At 41.3% G+C, this 18,259-nt stretch overlaps 1 protein-coding gene across 2 annotated transcripts in view; it reads right to left on the reverse strand.

Moving 5' to 3' along the window:
• LOC141112549 (inactive hydroxysteroid dehydrogenase-like protein 1) overlaps positions 1-18,259 on the reverse strand; it is an 89,519-nt gene that overhangs the window by 25,871 nt on the left and 45,389 nt on the right. For both annotated transcript variants that reach the window (XM_073605470.1, XM_073605469.1), the window contains 2 exons: positions 11,695-11,953; positions 4,066-4,511 (listed from right to left, as the gene is read on the reverse strand). In XM_073605470.1, coding sequence (XP_073461571.1) covers positions 4,066-4,511; positions 11,695-11,953 — 705 coding nt within the window. The remainder of the gene's footprint in view (positions 1-4,065; positions 4,512-11,694; positions 11,954-18,259) is intronic.

The following is an 18,259-nucleotide window of genomic DNA, read 5'->3' on the forward strand; positions in this document are numbered from 1 at the left end:
ATAAGAAGCATTTCAAGGTCCTGGAGTGGCCTAGCCAGTCTCCAGATCTCAACCCCATAAAAAAACTTTTGGAGGGAGTTGAAAGTCCGTGTTGCCCAGCGACAGCCCCAAAACATCACTGCTCTAGAGGAGATCTGCATGGAGGAATGGGCCAACATACCAGCAACAGTGTGTGACAACCTTGTGAAGACTTACAGAAAACATTTGACCTCTGTCATTGCCAACAAAGGATATATAACAAAATATTGAGATGAACTTTTGATATTGACCAAATACTTATTTTCCACCATAATTTGCAAATAAATTCTTTCAAAAATCAGACAATGTGATTGTCTGGATTTGTTTCCACATTTTGTCTCTCATAGTTGAGGTATACCTATGATGACAATTACAGGCATCTTTCATCTTTTTAAGTGGGAGAACTTGCACAATTGGTGGCTGACTAAATACTTTTTTGCCCCACTGTAGGTCTGATTCTAGATTCTCTAGAATAGTGAAGGGATTATGAACCAAAATAGATGGATCCAAAGTTGCCTCAATGTCCGTAGCTATGGATGTAACAATTGGCCCTGTTCTAGGAGGAGATGTAAAACCTACAGGGGCTGTAGTCCGGTTCCCCCCCCAAAAAGTAAAGAGCTAACAACCCCTCCATCTCTAGTACCTGCTGTCTTGGGGTCAACTTTATTGGATGGTAATTGTGAATGAAAACATGTATTTCCATTTACTCGATCTCTAATAGGGGTAGACATCTGTTTTGTGCACCTTTATTGTTCACCTTATTGTTTGATCGACCATTCTTTGAATAACTGGAGCCATCAGTATAAGTGGTACACTGAGGCTGAGGTGGACAGGAAGCTTGAGATGAGGTGGTAGGACGTGTGGGCTCATTAATAGCATAATCATTTTTATTTTTATTTTTATGACTTGACTTATGCTTGGAGCCATTCAACTCTTTGGCATTATCATTAAGAGTCTTGGGCTTTTTCCAGTTAAACTTCCGATCATTAGGTAGTCCAACCGATCTCGCTCAAATTCCCCTGACTTTTTACTAATAAGGTTTGGTTCATAAACCGTCATCTGCTCATTAATTCTCTGATCCCAACTGTCAAATGTAGTAACATCCAAATATAAAGACAGATCTTCTTGTAAAGTACTAATGTCTGCACAAATTTTAACTAGGTTACGTTCCCTCTGGGCAATGATGTTTTGCAACCATAGTTGATTGCATTCATGCAGGCAAGAGATCCATTTTACCTTGAGATCATCATCAAGTAGCATAATTTAGTAATTCTTAAACCTCTAGGAACTCTTTTGAATTCCAAATATTAGATCCACTGGGCATGAGAGTGTTTGGGATTGAGTCCATAGGGAATGATCTCGATAGGGGTAGGAGACATCAAAGGCTCTGGAAACGTGAGGCTTATTAGATCTTCACCCTCAGGAGTTTGACCTTGACTTAATGATGATCCTGAGATTCACAAAATCGTGCACAAGGCTGGTGCGCCCCTTCTTTTCCATCTGAGCTGTGGTCTGATTTGACCTGGCTTTCCATTTCTCCCCCATCCTCCTCTTCCTCCTCTACCTGAGCTAGCGGTAGTGACTGTGAGGGCGGGAGGAGAGCACAAGGTCCCACTCCGGAGAGACTCTCCTGGGAGGATGGGCCTTCTCTAGGGGCAAGCTCCTCTGGGTCAGGGCCCTGGGCTTTTGATTGCCTGGTGGCTTCACGGAAAGATTTGACTGTTGCTAGCATTTCCGTCTGCATAGATGAAAGGAACTTTTTCATTAAGGTTGAAGTCTCTTTCCCTACTAATTTATTAATACACTTATAGTAGAAATGCTTGGAAAGGGATTTTGGAAGCTTATCCTTACAGCATCCACATTTTTTGAGGAGCTATGCCCTGTTGTGGCAGGAGGATGTTTATCTGGGGCCTCCTGGGTTCCACTTGGGGAATCTGTAAGACAAGAGGTAGGGCATACATGTAACTTGCCCTGTCCTCCCCTTAACTGAGAGCTTGTACTAGGAGGGGAGGAGGTTAAGGTGATTAGTGAGACCCAGCCTGTCCTGGCTGGCCCAGGGGTTCTCACCCCCCCTTTTCAGGTTTTTACTTCCCGGGCCCCGACCTGGATCTACCCTCAGTTGTAGTAGCCATCCCTTCCTCCTGTTCCACGTAGAGGTTGGCCCAGTCCTGGGCTGTTGGTACCTCTGAGGGCTTAGTACAGGAAGCCGGCCGCTGCTCGCCACCTTGCTCTGTCTCTACTTCCCCACGCCAGTCTCCACGCTGTTCTCCCAGCATTTTAGAGGTATTTCCGGGTCGTGCTGCTCTTCTGGCACCGCCAACTTCCTGTGAGCTGGCCATGACCTTATCCAGAGCGAGGCCTCGAGCGCAGCACTTCCTCCAATGCAAGATGTTTTTTTCCTTATGAGGAAGAGAGCAACTGGCAGCAGCGTTTTTTGCACTTACAGTGATGGCACGCACTCCCTATGGCCAGAACGCTGGTACAGCCTTGAGGGTGACCTGTGAGAAGGACAAGCCTGCAGGTTAGTTCAGCCCTCCCAGGCTTCCCTAGAACCTGTCTCAACAGGGGACCATCCGACCCTCCCAGGTCATTTGGTCTCAAACAAAACAAACATGCTGGTGTATTTGGGAGAAACACAATCAATACTGGGGATCAAGGGGAAGAGTGGGGACTTATAACAAGCTGTCAATTGATTGTGTTTCCTGTAGGGAGGAGCCCTCATCTCTCAGGTGTGCCATCCTGGAAGGCGATAGGAGAAACATTGTTTGTACTACACATTATGTATTGCCATGCACGCTGGAGTGGGAGCATTCATTCTTTAGGCCCCTTTGACACTGGCAGAGTCCGCTGATCCCTGCCTCAGCAGGTGGATGACAGATCTGTGTCTGTTCCGCTGATGCAATGCGGCCATGGACACAGCCCACTGTTCTCAATGGGGCTGTCCGATGAAAATGGACCACCTGTCCATTTCCATCCGATCTGATAGACTGTTTTTATCAGACAGGATCTGATTGGATGTTGGCGGGTGTCAGACAAATGTACGTTGACATACGCCGCTCCATGGAGAGCAATGGATAGTCTGATCAGGTCCACCTTAAAAAACTGACAGGCGGACCTGATCGGTCCATCAGCGTGAAAGGAGCCTTATGGTTAACTCTAAACTGCTTTTAAAGTTTTGCTTATGGAAAATTATGCTTTTGGAAGTTTGTCACATTTCATGGATGCATGCAACTTTATGGGATGACATGGTTAGTATCTACAGTATTTGCTCAAGGCAACCTTATCTGTTATATTTTAGCAAAAAAAAGAAAAAAAAAAGGGTAATGTGTTTGTGTGTACTAAAACTTTTTTTTGTTTTTACTGTAAATTTTGGGTTTAAAGTGGAGTTCCACCCACTTTTACAACTCTTCATCACCCCTCACTAAACTGTGCACTGCAAACAAATTGGATATTTTTAATTTTTTTTTCTCAGCACCTACTGTATATTTGCTGTATTCATTTTTCACTTCCTCCTCCCTAGCCGTGGCTCATCGCATCATTTCCTGTTTGCAATGCCTTCTGGGAAGGGGTGGCAACTTCCTCTGACACTGCCTTTGCTATGGAAACCTGGCCTGAAACCTATTACACTGCTTGTGCTGCACTGAGCATGTGCGAGATCTGCAAGGATCCAGAAAGAAATACAGTCTGGCTTCAGATGCCCACACTTAAGATGGCCACGGCCTGCTGTAAGTTTATAAAATAACAAACTACTGCTATAAACGAACAAAGCAGACCTTCGTTTACAGACTAACTTTACTAGAATACATTAAGCTTGTGTATTATATGGGTATTTTTATTTAAAAAGTATAATTTTGGCCGGAACACCACTTTAAGAACAGCTTGTGCTAATATTGTGTGACAGAATAAATTGCAACTACTACTATTTTATTTTCCAGGGTCTCTGTGTTCAGGAAACATGTGCTGAAACTAATCTTCACGTCTAAAATGTGCATTGTAACATGTGCAAAAAAAAAAAAAGGAGGGAGGTAGCCATAAAGACTATGTTACCTTGGAAGATGCATAAATGTTCATTAGAGGGGTGGCTTTGCAACACGTTCCAGAGCTCACATTGACAATGGCTCCTCTCTTCCTCTGTACCATCCCCGGGAGAACTATATGAACCATCATGACAGCTGCGCCAATGTTGACATTAATAATTTCCCATAGTTTGTCTTCTGGAACCTCTGTAGTGATCTGTGGATAATCATGGAACACTCCAGCATTGTTAACTAAAATACCCACTTCTACATTTCTCAGAGCTTCCTTAATATGAGGATAGACTTCACGTCCCAGGCTGAAATCAGCCACTATGAAACGAGTTTCTACTTTGTAAGTCGCAGCAATGGCTTCAGATACTTCCTTAAGCTTCTCAGGGTTGCGGCTGACTAGGATGATGTTCATACCATGACTTGCCAGCTCCTCTGCGTATGCTTTACCAATGCCGCTTGTGGCTCCTGTGAAAAAGAAATTATAGGGCGCAGTGACTTATAGGGACGGTGTTGGGCTGTGGTTTATTGTTGTGTAATACACAAGAATGGTCTGCTGGACATACTGATGCTACACTGAAAATACATCCTTAAGGTAGCCTGTAAAAGTAATAATGATGATAACAATCAACTCTAACTGTGTGGCAAATGAGGCTAAATGTTTATATATGTAAAGTTATGCACTTGGGGGCTACTATAATGGCATGCAATGCCAAGCTGCAGTTTCCAAAGCGAGCAAAATCCTTTTTATTGAAAGAGGTAAGGACTGCAGAGAGATTTTTACCCCTGTACAAATCATTAGTAGGACCTCATCTGGAATATGGAGCTCAGTTTTGGGCACCAGTTCACAAAAAGGATATTGAGGAACTGGAGAAAGTGCAGAGAAGGGAAACCAAACTGATAAGAGGCATGGAGGAACTCACATATGAGGAAAGATTCGAGGAACTGAGTTTATTTTCGCTTAAGAGGAGATTAAGGCCCCTTTCACACTGGGGCGGTGGGGGCGTCGGCGGTACAACAGCGCTATTTTTAGCGCTGCTGTACCTTCGTTCTTGTAGCTGTAAGGGTTAAAATCACTCGTACAGCGCGGCTATAGCCGCGGTATTACCGCGGTATAGCCGCGCTCTCCCATTGATTTCAATGGGCAGGAGCGGTTTAGGAGCGGTGAATACACCGCTCCTTCACCGCTCCAAAGAAGCGGTTTGCAGGACTTTTTTCACCGTCCTGCCAGCGCACCGCTTCAGTGTGAAAGCCCTCGGGCTTTCACACTGAACAAACAGCTGTTTAGGGGCGGTTTGCAGGCGGTATTTTTAGCGCAATACTGCCTGCAAACCGCCCCAGTGTGAAAGGGGTCTTAGGGGGGAAATAGTCAACATGTATAAATACATAAGTGGTCCATATAGTGAACCTGGTGTAGAGTTATTCACATTAAGGACATCACAGGAGGACAAGGGGGCACTCTATGTCTGGAGGAAAAGGGATTTAATCTCCAAATACGGAAAGGCTTCTTCACAGTAAGCTGTGAAAATGTGGAATAGATTCCCTCAAGTGCTGGTTCTGGCCAACTCAATCAATTGTTTTAAGAAAGGCCTGGATTATTTCCTAAATGCACACAATATAACTGGATACTACTATTTATAGGTAAAGTTCATCCAGGGAACATCCGATTTTCTCTTGGATCAGGAAGGATTTTTTTCCCCCGCAGGAGCAAATTGGATCATGCTTTTATGGGATTTTGTTTGCCTTCCTCTGAATCAACTGTGAGTATAGGATTGTGTATATGAAGGTTTTCTATTTGAGTGTGCTGGTTTTCTTTTTTCTCTTTTGGTTGAATTAGATGGACTTTTTTCAACCAGATTAACTATGTAACAAATATTTATGTAGCACTTACCACCAGAGGAGCCACTGATCTATGCAGGGCCAGATTAACATAGGGGCTATTGGAGCTGCAGCTCCAGGCCCCTTCCTTAAGATAAGCCCAGCACAGTGGTGTGAGTGAGTCACTAATGCTGCCCAGCTCTGCTCTGTGTGCAGTGTACACATGATTTATATGTAAATATGCAGGTGGCATTGATATTTAAATTGTTAGAACGTTTATAGGTATGTTAAACTCTCCAAGCCCTGGTCCACCCTCACCTTTGCTGAATGCTGCCAACATTGGGGATGTACAACAAGCCCTGCCTGCCACAGTCACCGAGCCTGCCATCAATCTGTACTGCAAAAGTTAGCAGATGGATTGGGGGTGGGGGTGTGTGCAGAGGTAAACTGAGAAGGGATTACAGTTTGGAGGGCAAATATGACCAAAGAGGGGGTGTGCAGGGGGGCTGGGGTGCAAAGATGAGCAGAGGTATGTGGAGTTAAGCAGAGCTAAGGGGTTTTGGGGTGCAGAGGTTAGCAGGGGGATTTAGAATGCACAGGGGTACTGAGAGGAGGTGGATAAAGATGCAGAAGTTAGCAGGGAGGCGGGGAAGGGTCTGTCATAGTAAATACCCCTGTTACATGGTTGGTAAGTATAAGGCTCCATTCACATCATGCAGATGTGACAGAGTGCACACGTTCTCTTGCATTGCGTGTAGGGCAGCCCCCTCCTACTACCGCAATATGACTCCACCCACAATTCGCCATGGTACGCTAAGCGTGCCACATTACTACCCTACTAACACTGCCCAAAGGTACCCTCTCTCTCTCTCATCCCCCACCCCTCTCTCTCTCACCTCCTCTCTCAACCCCTCTCTCTTTCTCCCCCCCATCCCCCGCTCTCTCTCACCCTCTCTCTCTTTCTCACCCTTCCTCCCTCTTTTACCCTCTCTCTCTCTCTCTTCCTCTTTCTCCCACCCCCCTCACCCCCCCTCCCCCCTCTCTCTCACCCCCTTCTCTATTTAATTTAATTTGTTTAAATATTTAATTTGTTTTAACAACAATTGTTTACATTTTCATTTTAGTTATGTACATAAAAAGGCCCACCACAATCCTCAGCACCAGGCACATGATGCTCTTAATCCAGCCCTATATCTATGGGCTCCCTGATTCCAGAGGAAAACAACCCTTCTGACATGCCATACCCTCTGACACACCAAGGCTAAAAAGGAATATTTTTCAGGCTACACACCCAAAAATGCAAACGTAAAAGGTGGGAAAAGGAACAATAAAAAGGGTAATAAAATATAGTGGAAAATACAGGTAAAATATCTGGTAATACTAATGCGTACATTGAAATGTGATGGTTCAATACTGTAGCAAGCTTAAAGTGTAAGTTCACCTTTACAGAAATCCTGTAAGGTGAACCCACACTGGACCCCCTCCCCATCGCACCTGGTCCTCGCTGTACCTGAAGCCGGCGATCACCCGTTCTTATCGATCGTATAGTCGCTTTACCGGTCCTGGGATTTGAAATCCCCATAGCTTTCTCTCCTCTTCGCGTGCGGTGACAGGATGGGCTACGTTGTTCTGATTAGTCGGCACCGTCCATGTGACGGCACCAACCAATTAGAATGCTCCTAGATGTACCTCCTTACAAGGTACGTTTAGGAGATTAAGCCAAGGAGATTTCTAAGCCCTGGACCGGTGAGGCAGCTATACGAGGTCTCCTAGCGGGTGATCGCCGGGCTCCAGGTTAGCGGTACGGGGGGATGAGGAGGGGTCCAGTGTAAGTTCACCTTACAGATTTTTCTGTAAAGGTGAACTTAACTTTTAACAGAAATAACACTCTGTACCACTGTCAGGCAAAGAGCACAGGTATCAATAAGTGAGGACATTCAACCGGTTCCTTCCTAATGTGTATCTCACACCAAGCTGTACATTTAATAAACTGTGAGAAGTGGGCAATAATCCTTTTCACAGCTAGTGATTAGCTGTGATAAGGATTATTTAATTTAATCACCAGCATGGGTAAATTGCAGTAAGGTGTAGTTAAAGTGTTACTAAACCTCACATTTTTTAAAATTAAAATAACAAACAGGTTATACTTACCTGCTCTGTGCAGTGGTATTGCTCCATAGACTTACACAGCGGGACTTAAGCTCGCCCCCCCACTTCCTCTGATTGACAGCAGCAAGAGCCAATGGCTCTTGCTGCTGCTCGATTGCAGTGTAAAGAGGAAGTAAGGGGAGAAAAAAGATGCATCCATGCACAGCACTGATCTTTTCTCCAGTCTCTTCCCCTTCACACAGGGAAGGGGGGCACAGAGAAACTAAAAACGTTTTTTATCTTAATGCAAGCAATAGTCCGCGGCTCACCAATCGCAGCGTCATAGGATAATTAGCGGTATGGAAGTGGTATTGTACTTACAAAGTGGTTAGATGTACTTACAAAGACCTTTAAATTCTTTGTTACTGGGGAGAGGTTTAAGATCAAATCAGTGCATTAATTGTGGGTCAAATTTTTGTACTACTTGCTGCCTGCACTATGTTGGCAGTTTGACACGACCAATAAGAACTCGCATAGGAGAACTTTTTTTTGTGTGATTCCAGTGATGAAAAAACAAAGTACATCTCCAATACTTCCAAACATTTTAGGGAGAAGCAAGGAGGAAATACAACTTTATTTTACATTTTGTGGCATTTAGAGAGTAACAGTGAGCCCCAGGTGGAGTGGTAGACATCGGAGACTTTTAGAGAGGGAGGTATAGTCGATTCATAGATTGCGGGGTCGAGAGCCCCAAGTGTTAAATTTTAGGTGAGACTTTGACCCGTATCTGCGCAACCCTCCCTCTCTGGGTCTCTTTAGATTTATCATAATTTTTTTACATAGTTTTTTTACATAATTTTTATATCCTTTTTTAATGACATGTTTGTCTGTCCCCCGCCTGTGCTCTCTCTTCATGTGTTGTTCTTTTGCTGTCATATATATGTATTGATTTGTAAATTGCCCTGTTTGTTTCTGCATATAATGAATATGCGTATGCCAGACTCCAAGGGGTTCATTAGTGATTACCACCCCTGGAGGATTACATACCTAGCAACTTTTTGATCTGGGAATGAGGGACACTTATCAGCAAAAGTATGCTGGCATAGGACATACCCCTGGCCACGCCCCCTTAAAGGAGAATTGTACAAAAAAAAACAAGATTGGTTAAACCCACAAGTGCTTTTTTTATCACTACTATACCTTTATATTGGAATTTACAAATGCAGCAATTTAGAAATCAGATGAAAAGTTTAGTGCTGGGAAACACTTTTTGATAGATAAAAAGTGCATTTTATATACAACTATATAGATCAGACCAAAATGAGGGATAAATGAGGAGCAATGAGGGACAGAGGGACATTGTTCCAAATCAGGAACAGTCCCTCAAAATCAGGGACAGTTGGGAGCTATGGATTAGAGTGTGGTTAAAAGTGAAGTGTGTAATTTGTGTTTGCAGCTATCAGTGTTAATTTTGGCAGCAAATTTCAATTTAGTTTTAGAATCAGTCTTAGGACTAAAATGGCATTTTAGTTTTAGTCCCATTTTAGTCTTCTGTAATTGTTTTAGTTTTAGTCCTATTTAGTCGACTAAATCTCCAGTATATTTTAGTCGACTAAAATGTCCTACGTTTTAGTCGACTAAAACTCATTTTAGTCGTCTAAAATCAAAAGGACGTAATTAAATTGTAATGCATTAGTTAACATTTCTCTACAATTTCCAAACTCATTATATACTTCTGTATTGAAAAATGTAATATGTTATTATTTATGGTATTGAAGTATGAACATGCACTACGGACCAGTGTTCATTTTTAATTCAAATTTCAATTTAGTTTTAGTCTTAGTCTTGACTAAAATGGCATTTTAGTTTTAGTCCCATTTTAGTCTTTTGACTAAAATGCCATTTTAGTTTTAGTCGTATTTTAGTCATCTCAATTGTTTTAGTTTTAGTCGTATTTTAGTCGACTAAAATAATATTCATTTTGTTGACTAAAATGTTTTAGTCATTTTAGTCGATGAAATTAACACTGATAGCTATAATTAAGGCCCCCTGAAGGCTGAAACATGTAAGCTGCTTGTTTTCTGGATTTTTTACCTCTGTCTACATTAAATAAACAGATTTTATACTGTGATCAGTCCGAGTCACCAATTGCATTATCATTTGTAGCTGGTTTAAAATACTGTTCCGGGGCTTATATTGTAGCTGTATATGAAGTATCTGCTTCCAGAGGTGAGAAAGCCTTCTGAAACTAATGAATTAAAGGATAAAAAAAAGAAAAAAAAAAAAGAAAAAGCACTTTTTGCACAGGTAAAACAAAGCCTGAAAAGCATTGCTGATCACTTGTGCAATGTAGGTCTCCTGCTGACCTGTCAGTGTATCTGCTTGCCTGTACGGGCACACAGATACACTGACAGGAAGAATCAATGAACTACTTTAGCGCTCCACAGCGCTGTGGTAGTTCATTGAGAACTACAAACCAACATCCGCAAAGGATGTCGGTATTTGTAGTTCATTTACAGAAAGAAAAAATAAATAAATAATTAGGGAAGCAGTTGCAGCATTGGGAACATGTTCCCAAAGGTGAACCTATCCTTTAAGCAGCAAGGCCCTCCTGTCTCAGGGGAGGCTTCATCCAGGCCAGATGCTAGAAAATAGATTGAAAAAAAATTGTTCATACCAAGAGATTCCAGGGCACTGCAGACTTGCTAGCAGGCTGCAGAAACTTCTCAGGAGGCTGCACACAGGGTTGTAAGTGCCCTTGTCACCATTGTAAGTGCAAACAGGTCACCATCTTATTTAATCACACAAACTTCCTGCTTCAACTCCTCCTACTATCTCTTAACCACTTCAATACTGGGCACTTTCACCCACTTCCTGACCTGGCCAATTTTCAGCTTTCAGCACTGTCACACTTGAATGACAATTGCACAGTCATGCAACACTGTACCCAAGCTAAATCTTTTATCATTTTCTTCCCACAAATAGAGATTTCTTTTGGTGGCATTTGATCACCACTGAGTTTTTTTGCTAAACAAATTAAAAAAGACCAACCTTTGACAAGTTCTTCTTTGTTTCTGTTTGTTTTTTCCTTCACTGACAGGCACTGATGAGGGTGCACTGATGGGCACTGATGAGGCTGCACTGATGGGCACTGATGAGGCACTAATAGGTGGCAATGATGGGCAGTAATAGGCAGCAATGATGGGAACTTATAGGCGGCAATGATAGGCAGCACTGATAGTCATTATTGATGGGCACTGATTGGCATCTGTGGTGGGCGCTTCCGCTGGGGGCTGCGCTGATGATCAATGTGCTGATTATCAGTGCAGACCCCCCCCCCCGCCGATCGGCTCTCCCTGCCAGCGCGAACAGAGGAAAGCCGATTACCGGCACTTCCTGGTTACCGCTGTGATCAGCTGTAATTGGTCGCAGCTGATCACTTGGTTAAGAGCGTACGTGATAGACTCGTTACTACGATGGGAGATGCGGTGTGTCGGAGCGACAAGCAGCTTATCATACTGGACGTCATATGATGCCCAGTCAGGATAACAGAGCTACCTTGCAGGCGTCAATCTGCTATAGGCTGGTAGGAAAGTGGTTAAAGTTTTTAATGCAGAAATGTCATAAATTTTTTTTTTAAATGGAAATCCACAGAACATCAAAGATGAAGGCATTATGTGAACCAATACAAGAAATAAAACATATTTCAGTTATGTGCTTTTATGTTACAGATCTTCTCACTCACCAGTAACTATAGCCCATTCTCCATACTGTCTGATATGCTTGGACCTGCTTAGAAAGCAAGGAATGGCATATTGCTGTATCATTGAATACCAGAAATGAAGAAAGCTGAAAAAATTCCACAGGATGAAACACCCTCCAACTACAGCCAGGATCTCCATGTGACTGGAAAAGAGCTGGAACATCCCCTTGGAAATCATTACAGGGATCTTATACACCTCATTCACTGTCTCCATCACTTCCCTGAAGCTGAGTCCTTCCATCTGAAATATTAAATATTTAACGTGATTGTAAATGATCACCTTGTAAAAACAACCTATTCAGGTTAAAACAGAAATGAAAAGGCAAAACATGTTTGTATAGATATATAAAAACAAAAACATAAAAAACACCCCATTATAAATACTTTTTTCTCTTTTTTTATAAATGATCACATTCCCTGTTTTTAGCTGCATAAGAGCTGGGGAGAGGAGAAGCAGCATCATACTGAGCTTCCCAGTGAATGGCTGTACAGCAGAGGCGTGTCAGGACAAGTCTGATCATTGGAGGAGAGTACACTGAGTTCCCAGCATAGCTAGAGAAATGACCATGGTGTGCTCTCTTGGTTAATGTGGTCAGTTTTTAAAAGGAAAGCAAAGGCACTAGTAGGAACACCAAGAATTTCACATATAGGAAGCAATACAAAACTAACAGGATACTTTCTCATACAAGTACATGGTACAACAGGCACATATCAGGAATATGAAGTGTTGGGGTAACAAATGCTTTACATAAAAAAAAAACAAAAAAACAAAATACTAATAGAACTGTAACATCTGCTACAGTGACAAATCCTACAGTTATGTTTATATCAAGTTAAAAAAATGTAGACATTTAAAAATTCCTTTTCATGCCAATATTTTAAGACAATGAACGGATAAAGAAAACTTGCCATGAGAGAAAAATTAAAATTATTCATGCGTATTTTTAGAAGCACTGGCAGACTACCTTTTCTTACCATTGGTTTCCTTTATTGCAGATATAACAAAAATAATAACAAAGTAAATACATTTTAAAAACTTCAATATCGAACACTTTTACCCCTTTCTTGCCCAGGCCAATTTTCGGCTTTCAGGACTGTCAGACTTTGACCAACAATTAATCAGTTTAATTAATTAGTCATGCAACTGTGCCCTAATGAAATGTTTATCATTTGAACAGATAGAGCTGTCTTTTGGTGGTATTTAAGCACCACTATTTTTTTAATTAATTGCTATATAAATAAAAAAAGTGATTAGGGACACTGAGTGGACTGTAGTGATTAGGAACACTGTCAGTGGTGTGGTGGTGATTAGGGACACTGCACTGACATACAGCGATATCAAAGCAGCCAGCCATTTTATTTTTTACAATTTTTTTTTTTGTTTTTTACATACTGTCACCAGAAATGTGCCATGTCACCATAATGGCACTGTACTACTCTAGAGAGAGTGGATTTTTTTTTTAACACTCAAATTAGCAATCAGTAACACTGTTCAAAGGCTTCTTACAGGAAACCTTTGCTTTTTTCTGTGATGCTATGATTGGTTACAGCTATCACAGGGTCGCTTGCAGCAGCCTCTACCATGATCGTGATTGGTTGCGTCCGGTGGACACGGTGGGTCACAGATCACCCCACGGCGTTCCCCCAGGAGGTGCGTGTAACGTGCACTTCTGAGAGGACATACAGGCACGCCATCCCAGAACAGGAGAACAATCCTCTCCCTTATGCATATTGGCTAGCTGGGAAGCCATTAAAGAGCATACTAAATAAGAGTAAAGGCACTGTGGAAAGAAATATAAACACATTCTTTCACAACATGTGGTGAACAAAATCTCTTTTGCAGAACTCCAGATGTCACTGCTATCTGACAATTTTGGGTGTACCAAAAAGCCTGTTCCCCTCTGGGCACGGTGTTTCCTCTCACTGACCACTATGCATACCTCCCAAATTTTTGAGATGGGAATGAGGGACAACTATTAGCAAAAGTATGTAGGCATAGGACACACACCCTGCCACGCCCCCTTAACAACTTTCCGCCCACGCTACAGTCGAATGACGGCTACAGTGCAGGCTTCCAGTGTTGGAAGGACGTCAATATATGTCCTCCTGTGATCGTGCTGCTCGCGCACCCGGTGCACACTGTGATCACTGAGTCCTTTGGGCTTAGCTGATCACAAAACAGGGTAAAGGGCCAATCACAATGGGCCCTTTGCCATGTGATCAGCTGTCAGCCAATGACAGCTGATCAGGAAGTAAACAGGAGCCGGTTACTGTATTTTTTTCTCATCAGGATCAGTGTGAAGAGAAAATAATAAAGCCGGTAACCAGCTTCTGTTACAAGGGACATCGGTTCCAATCTGTGCTACCCATCAGTGCCCACGAGAGTGCCACCTTTCAGTGCCAATCAGTGCCCACGATTGTCACCTTTCAGTGCCAATTAGTAGTGCCCATCAGTGCCACCTACCAGTGCCGCCTATCAGTACCCATCAGTGCAGCCTCATCAGTGCCCATCTCACCAGTGCAGCCTCATCAGTGCCCATCAGTGAAGGAGAGAAAATACCAGTTTGCAAAATTTTATAACAAACTATGATATAAAAACAATGTTTTTTTTCACAATTTTTGGTCTTTTTTTGTTTAAGCAAAAAATAAAAAACCCAGTGGTGATTAAATACCACCAAAAGAAAGCTCTATCTGTATGAAAAAAATTATGAAAATGTTGTTTAGGTACAGTGTTGCATGACCGCGCAATTGTCATTCAAAGTGCAACATCGCTGAAAGCTGAAAATTGGCCTGGTCAGGAAGGGGATGTAAGTGCGCAGTAGGCAAGTGGTTAAAGGAGAATAAAAAAAAAAGGGAGGAGAAAAAAAATGAGTTAAGTTTAGTTATTTATTGATTTATTTTAACACACACATACACACACACACCCCTCTATTATTCCTTTATACTGGCTTTTGACATTTACCAATGCAGCTATTTAGAAATTGGATGAAAAGTTTAGCACTGGCAGGAGGCGGAGCCTAGCAGAGCAGACATGCATTGTTAGAGCTCCACACCGCTGAGGAGAGAAGAGAAGGACAAAGCGGAGCCTGCAGGCTCAAAAGGTATCCATTTGAACCTTTTTGCCCCAGGGAACAAACTGTGAAAGTTTGGGCAGGAAATATGGTACTGGGAGGAAACCGTGGCAGAAATAAAAATCACCTCACAAAGAGCTCACAGGCACTCACTGCAGCTGAAGCAGCTCCAGTCACCTCACAAGATACAGCATCAGGGCGCTCTCACAGACAGAAAATGTCACAGCAAGACTCTCCATTTGAGTCAGATACAGAACAAATCCTCTCACAAACTTCTCCACAAGCCTCCTCAGTATCCCCAGTAATATTATTACAATTTGAAAAGATGCTTCATAAGGCTTTAAAACAAACCTCAGACCAAATAACAAAAAGCCTAACCAAAGAAATAAGAGAGCTGGGAAACCGCACCGCAGCCTTAGAAATAAAAATGGATGAAATTGAAATTACAACCCAAGAAAATATAACAGAATTGGAACAATTAAAAAAAGAGAATTTAATACTTCAAACTAAGCTCGAAGATTACGAAAATAGAGCCAGACGTTCAAACTTGCGCATAAGGGGAATAGCTGAAACTGTGACAGACCTGCAATCTACTATTACTGCTCTATTACAAGAACTAAAGCCAGATATCCCTATTGAACGTTTAGAACTGGACAGAGTACACAGAGCCCATACAGCCAAAAAGAAAGATGGACCCCCACGTGATATAATCACAAAATTTCATTATTACAGAACGAAAGAACAAATACTAATTGCTGCAAGAGAAAAAAAGGAACTTAATTTTCAAGGACACAATTATCAAATTTTTGCTGACCTAACCCAACTTACTATTACTAAAAGACGATCCATGAAACCCCAACTAATGGAACTGCAACGCCACAACATTATGTATCAATGGGGCTTCCCCTTTTCAGTCAGATTTAACTACCAAGGTACAATTTACATAAGCAGATCAGCAGATGAACTACAACAAACCCTTTTAAAATTAAATCTGACAGAACCCACAAGCAGCAACACTCCCACACGCAGAAGAATGGCATCATCTTCACCTTCAGGCAGCACCCAGAAAATTTCAGAACAAAATGGGAATCATCATTCTCACAAAAGAGGCCGTTATGCCACACCATCCATGGACCAAGAAGATTCAATGGACTGACATCCTAATTCCTGATATCTCTTCATTTATTATACTAAGAGATGGTTCTCTATAAAAAACCTATATTTATAACTGAATGTAACTGCATTCTGATAGTCACACACTGTGTGGGATCATGTTACATTCCAGTTATATTTCTTATTACTTCTGATTCATATAGCCTTAGAATATATAAGTGAAATAAGGAAATTCTTGTTCAGTTATATATTATCAGGTAATAACAATAGATTTATTACTTTTTAGGACAAATATGTTCAATAATCCAGAAGTAATGGAAGCTTTTTCTTTCTTTTCTTAAAACAAATATATTATTACCTAACTAGTTCCTAGAACTATGTTTTTGTTTATTCTAATCTGAAGCAATACAACCTCAATTTTATGAGTTAACATATCTAAACAGTTACATATGAATAAAATATGTAATTGTTTACTCTAAAAGGGTTAAAATCCCAAAATAATTCAAACTATCTTCATCAATACCAAAGTTATTAACAGTACCTTTCTAACTGAATTATTTAGCCTAGGGCAAGACTAACCATATACAACCACCCTGGAATAAATAATTTCAACAAAAACTATATTCTGCACTCCAATTAATGAAACATCATTTTGATGTCTTTTGACATAGCACTTCTCTCCTGTAAGCGGAAGATCCGTGTACCCCCATTAGCCCTCCTCATTCTCCCAACCATATTATGTGGGAGTGTGACGAAGGGCCTTATTCCCCTGAGAGAGATATTTATTCTCTTTCAGGGGGAAAATTGTGATTACTTGCAAAAAATAATTTATACAATGTATCATCTAATCACATATGTTTTTTGTTTACTCTTTACTCCAGAATTCACTGGTTTCTTTTCTATCTATTCATCTCTTCAGTCCACACAGGTTGATCTGCGCAGTCAGCTCTGCATAACAAAAAGTAAGTCAAAACTATTTGATCTATTGCCATGGCACCACTGAATATACTTTCCCTGAATGTTCAGGGAATAAATGTCCCTCAAAAAAGGACCAAAGCCTTCCGTACTTTCCATAACAAGAAGGCTCACATAGTATGCCTCCAAGAAACACACTTCACCAAAGATTCTACTCCAAAATATATTTCTCCTTTTTATCAACAAATTTACACGGCTTCTGCCTGTACCAAACAAAGGGGAACTCTAATTGCATTTCACCGATCCACACCATTCACCTTATCATCAGAAATTAAAGACCCAGAAGGTAGATACCTGATACTCATGGGTTATATAATGGATACAGCAATCACGGTGATTTCCTACTACACTCCTAACAAACAACCTACACCATTCCTCTCACATATATTACAAGTGATTAATACTCACAAAATAGGAACAGTGATAATGTGTGGGGATTCGAACCAGGTCCTCCTCCCATTTCTAGATAAATCACCTTTTACACCATCCAAAATAACCTCTAGATTACCTTTTTCTCAACTTCTTTCCAAATACAATCTGGTAGATTCATGGAGAGAAAGTAACCCAATGAAAAAGAAATTCACTTATTTCTCGCACCCTCATCAAACCTTCACCAGAATAGATCATATTTTTCTAACAATAGGAATGATACCAGAAATTATTGCATCAGATATAATTCCGATTCCGTGGTCTGACCATAATGCAGTATACACTACTATAGCCTCAGCCATACCAAAAGCGCATGACCCAACGTGGTACTTACCGGACATAATGCTCAAACACCCACTATATCAGATGGCCATTGAACAAGCTTTAAAGGAATACATATCAATTAATAATACAACAGACATCTCCCCAATAACACTGTGGGAAGCTCATAAGCCTGTCTTGCGTGGTACAATACAAAGACAAATGGCACTATTTAAACGGGAACGCAAAAATCTAGCAAAAAAACTAGAACTCAATTTTAATGCAGCCTACATATCATTTCAAGATAATCCATCTCAGAGTACAAAATCTCATCTGGAAAAATCTAGATTGGAATACGATCTATTTCTCACTGAGTCAGTTGATAAATCCCTCAAACGCTCCAAACACAATTTCTACATGAATACAAACAAACCAGGTACATATTTGGCTCGGGCATTAAATTCAACTAACAAATCTTTCAAACCAATACGTTTGAAATTATCAAAAAATGTTTACACTTGTAATCCAGTTAAAATAGTCCATAAATTTCACTCACATCTCGCAACTTTATACAAGACAAACAATGAATTTAATCCTACAGAGGCTGAATCCTTCTTCTCAAAAATAACCTTACCTGAGTTATCTCAGAATCAAAAAAGCAGTTTGGATGAGCCTATAACTATAGATGAAGTTGCTAA

The sequence above is a fragment of the Aquarana catesbeiana genome, linkage group LG11, assembly GCF_042186555.1.
Source record: "Aquarana catesbeiana isolate 2022-GZ linkage group LG11, ASM4218655v1, whole genome shotgun sequence".
In the NCBI taxonomy this organism is placed as follows: domain Eukaryota; kingdom Metazoa; phylum Chordata; class Amphibia; order Anura; family Ranidae; genus Aquarana; species Aquarana catesbeiana.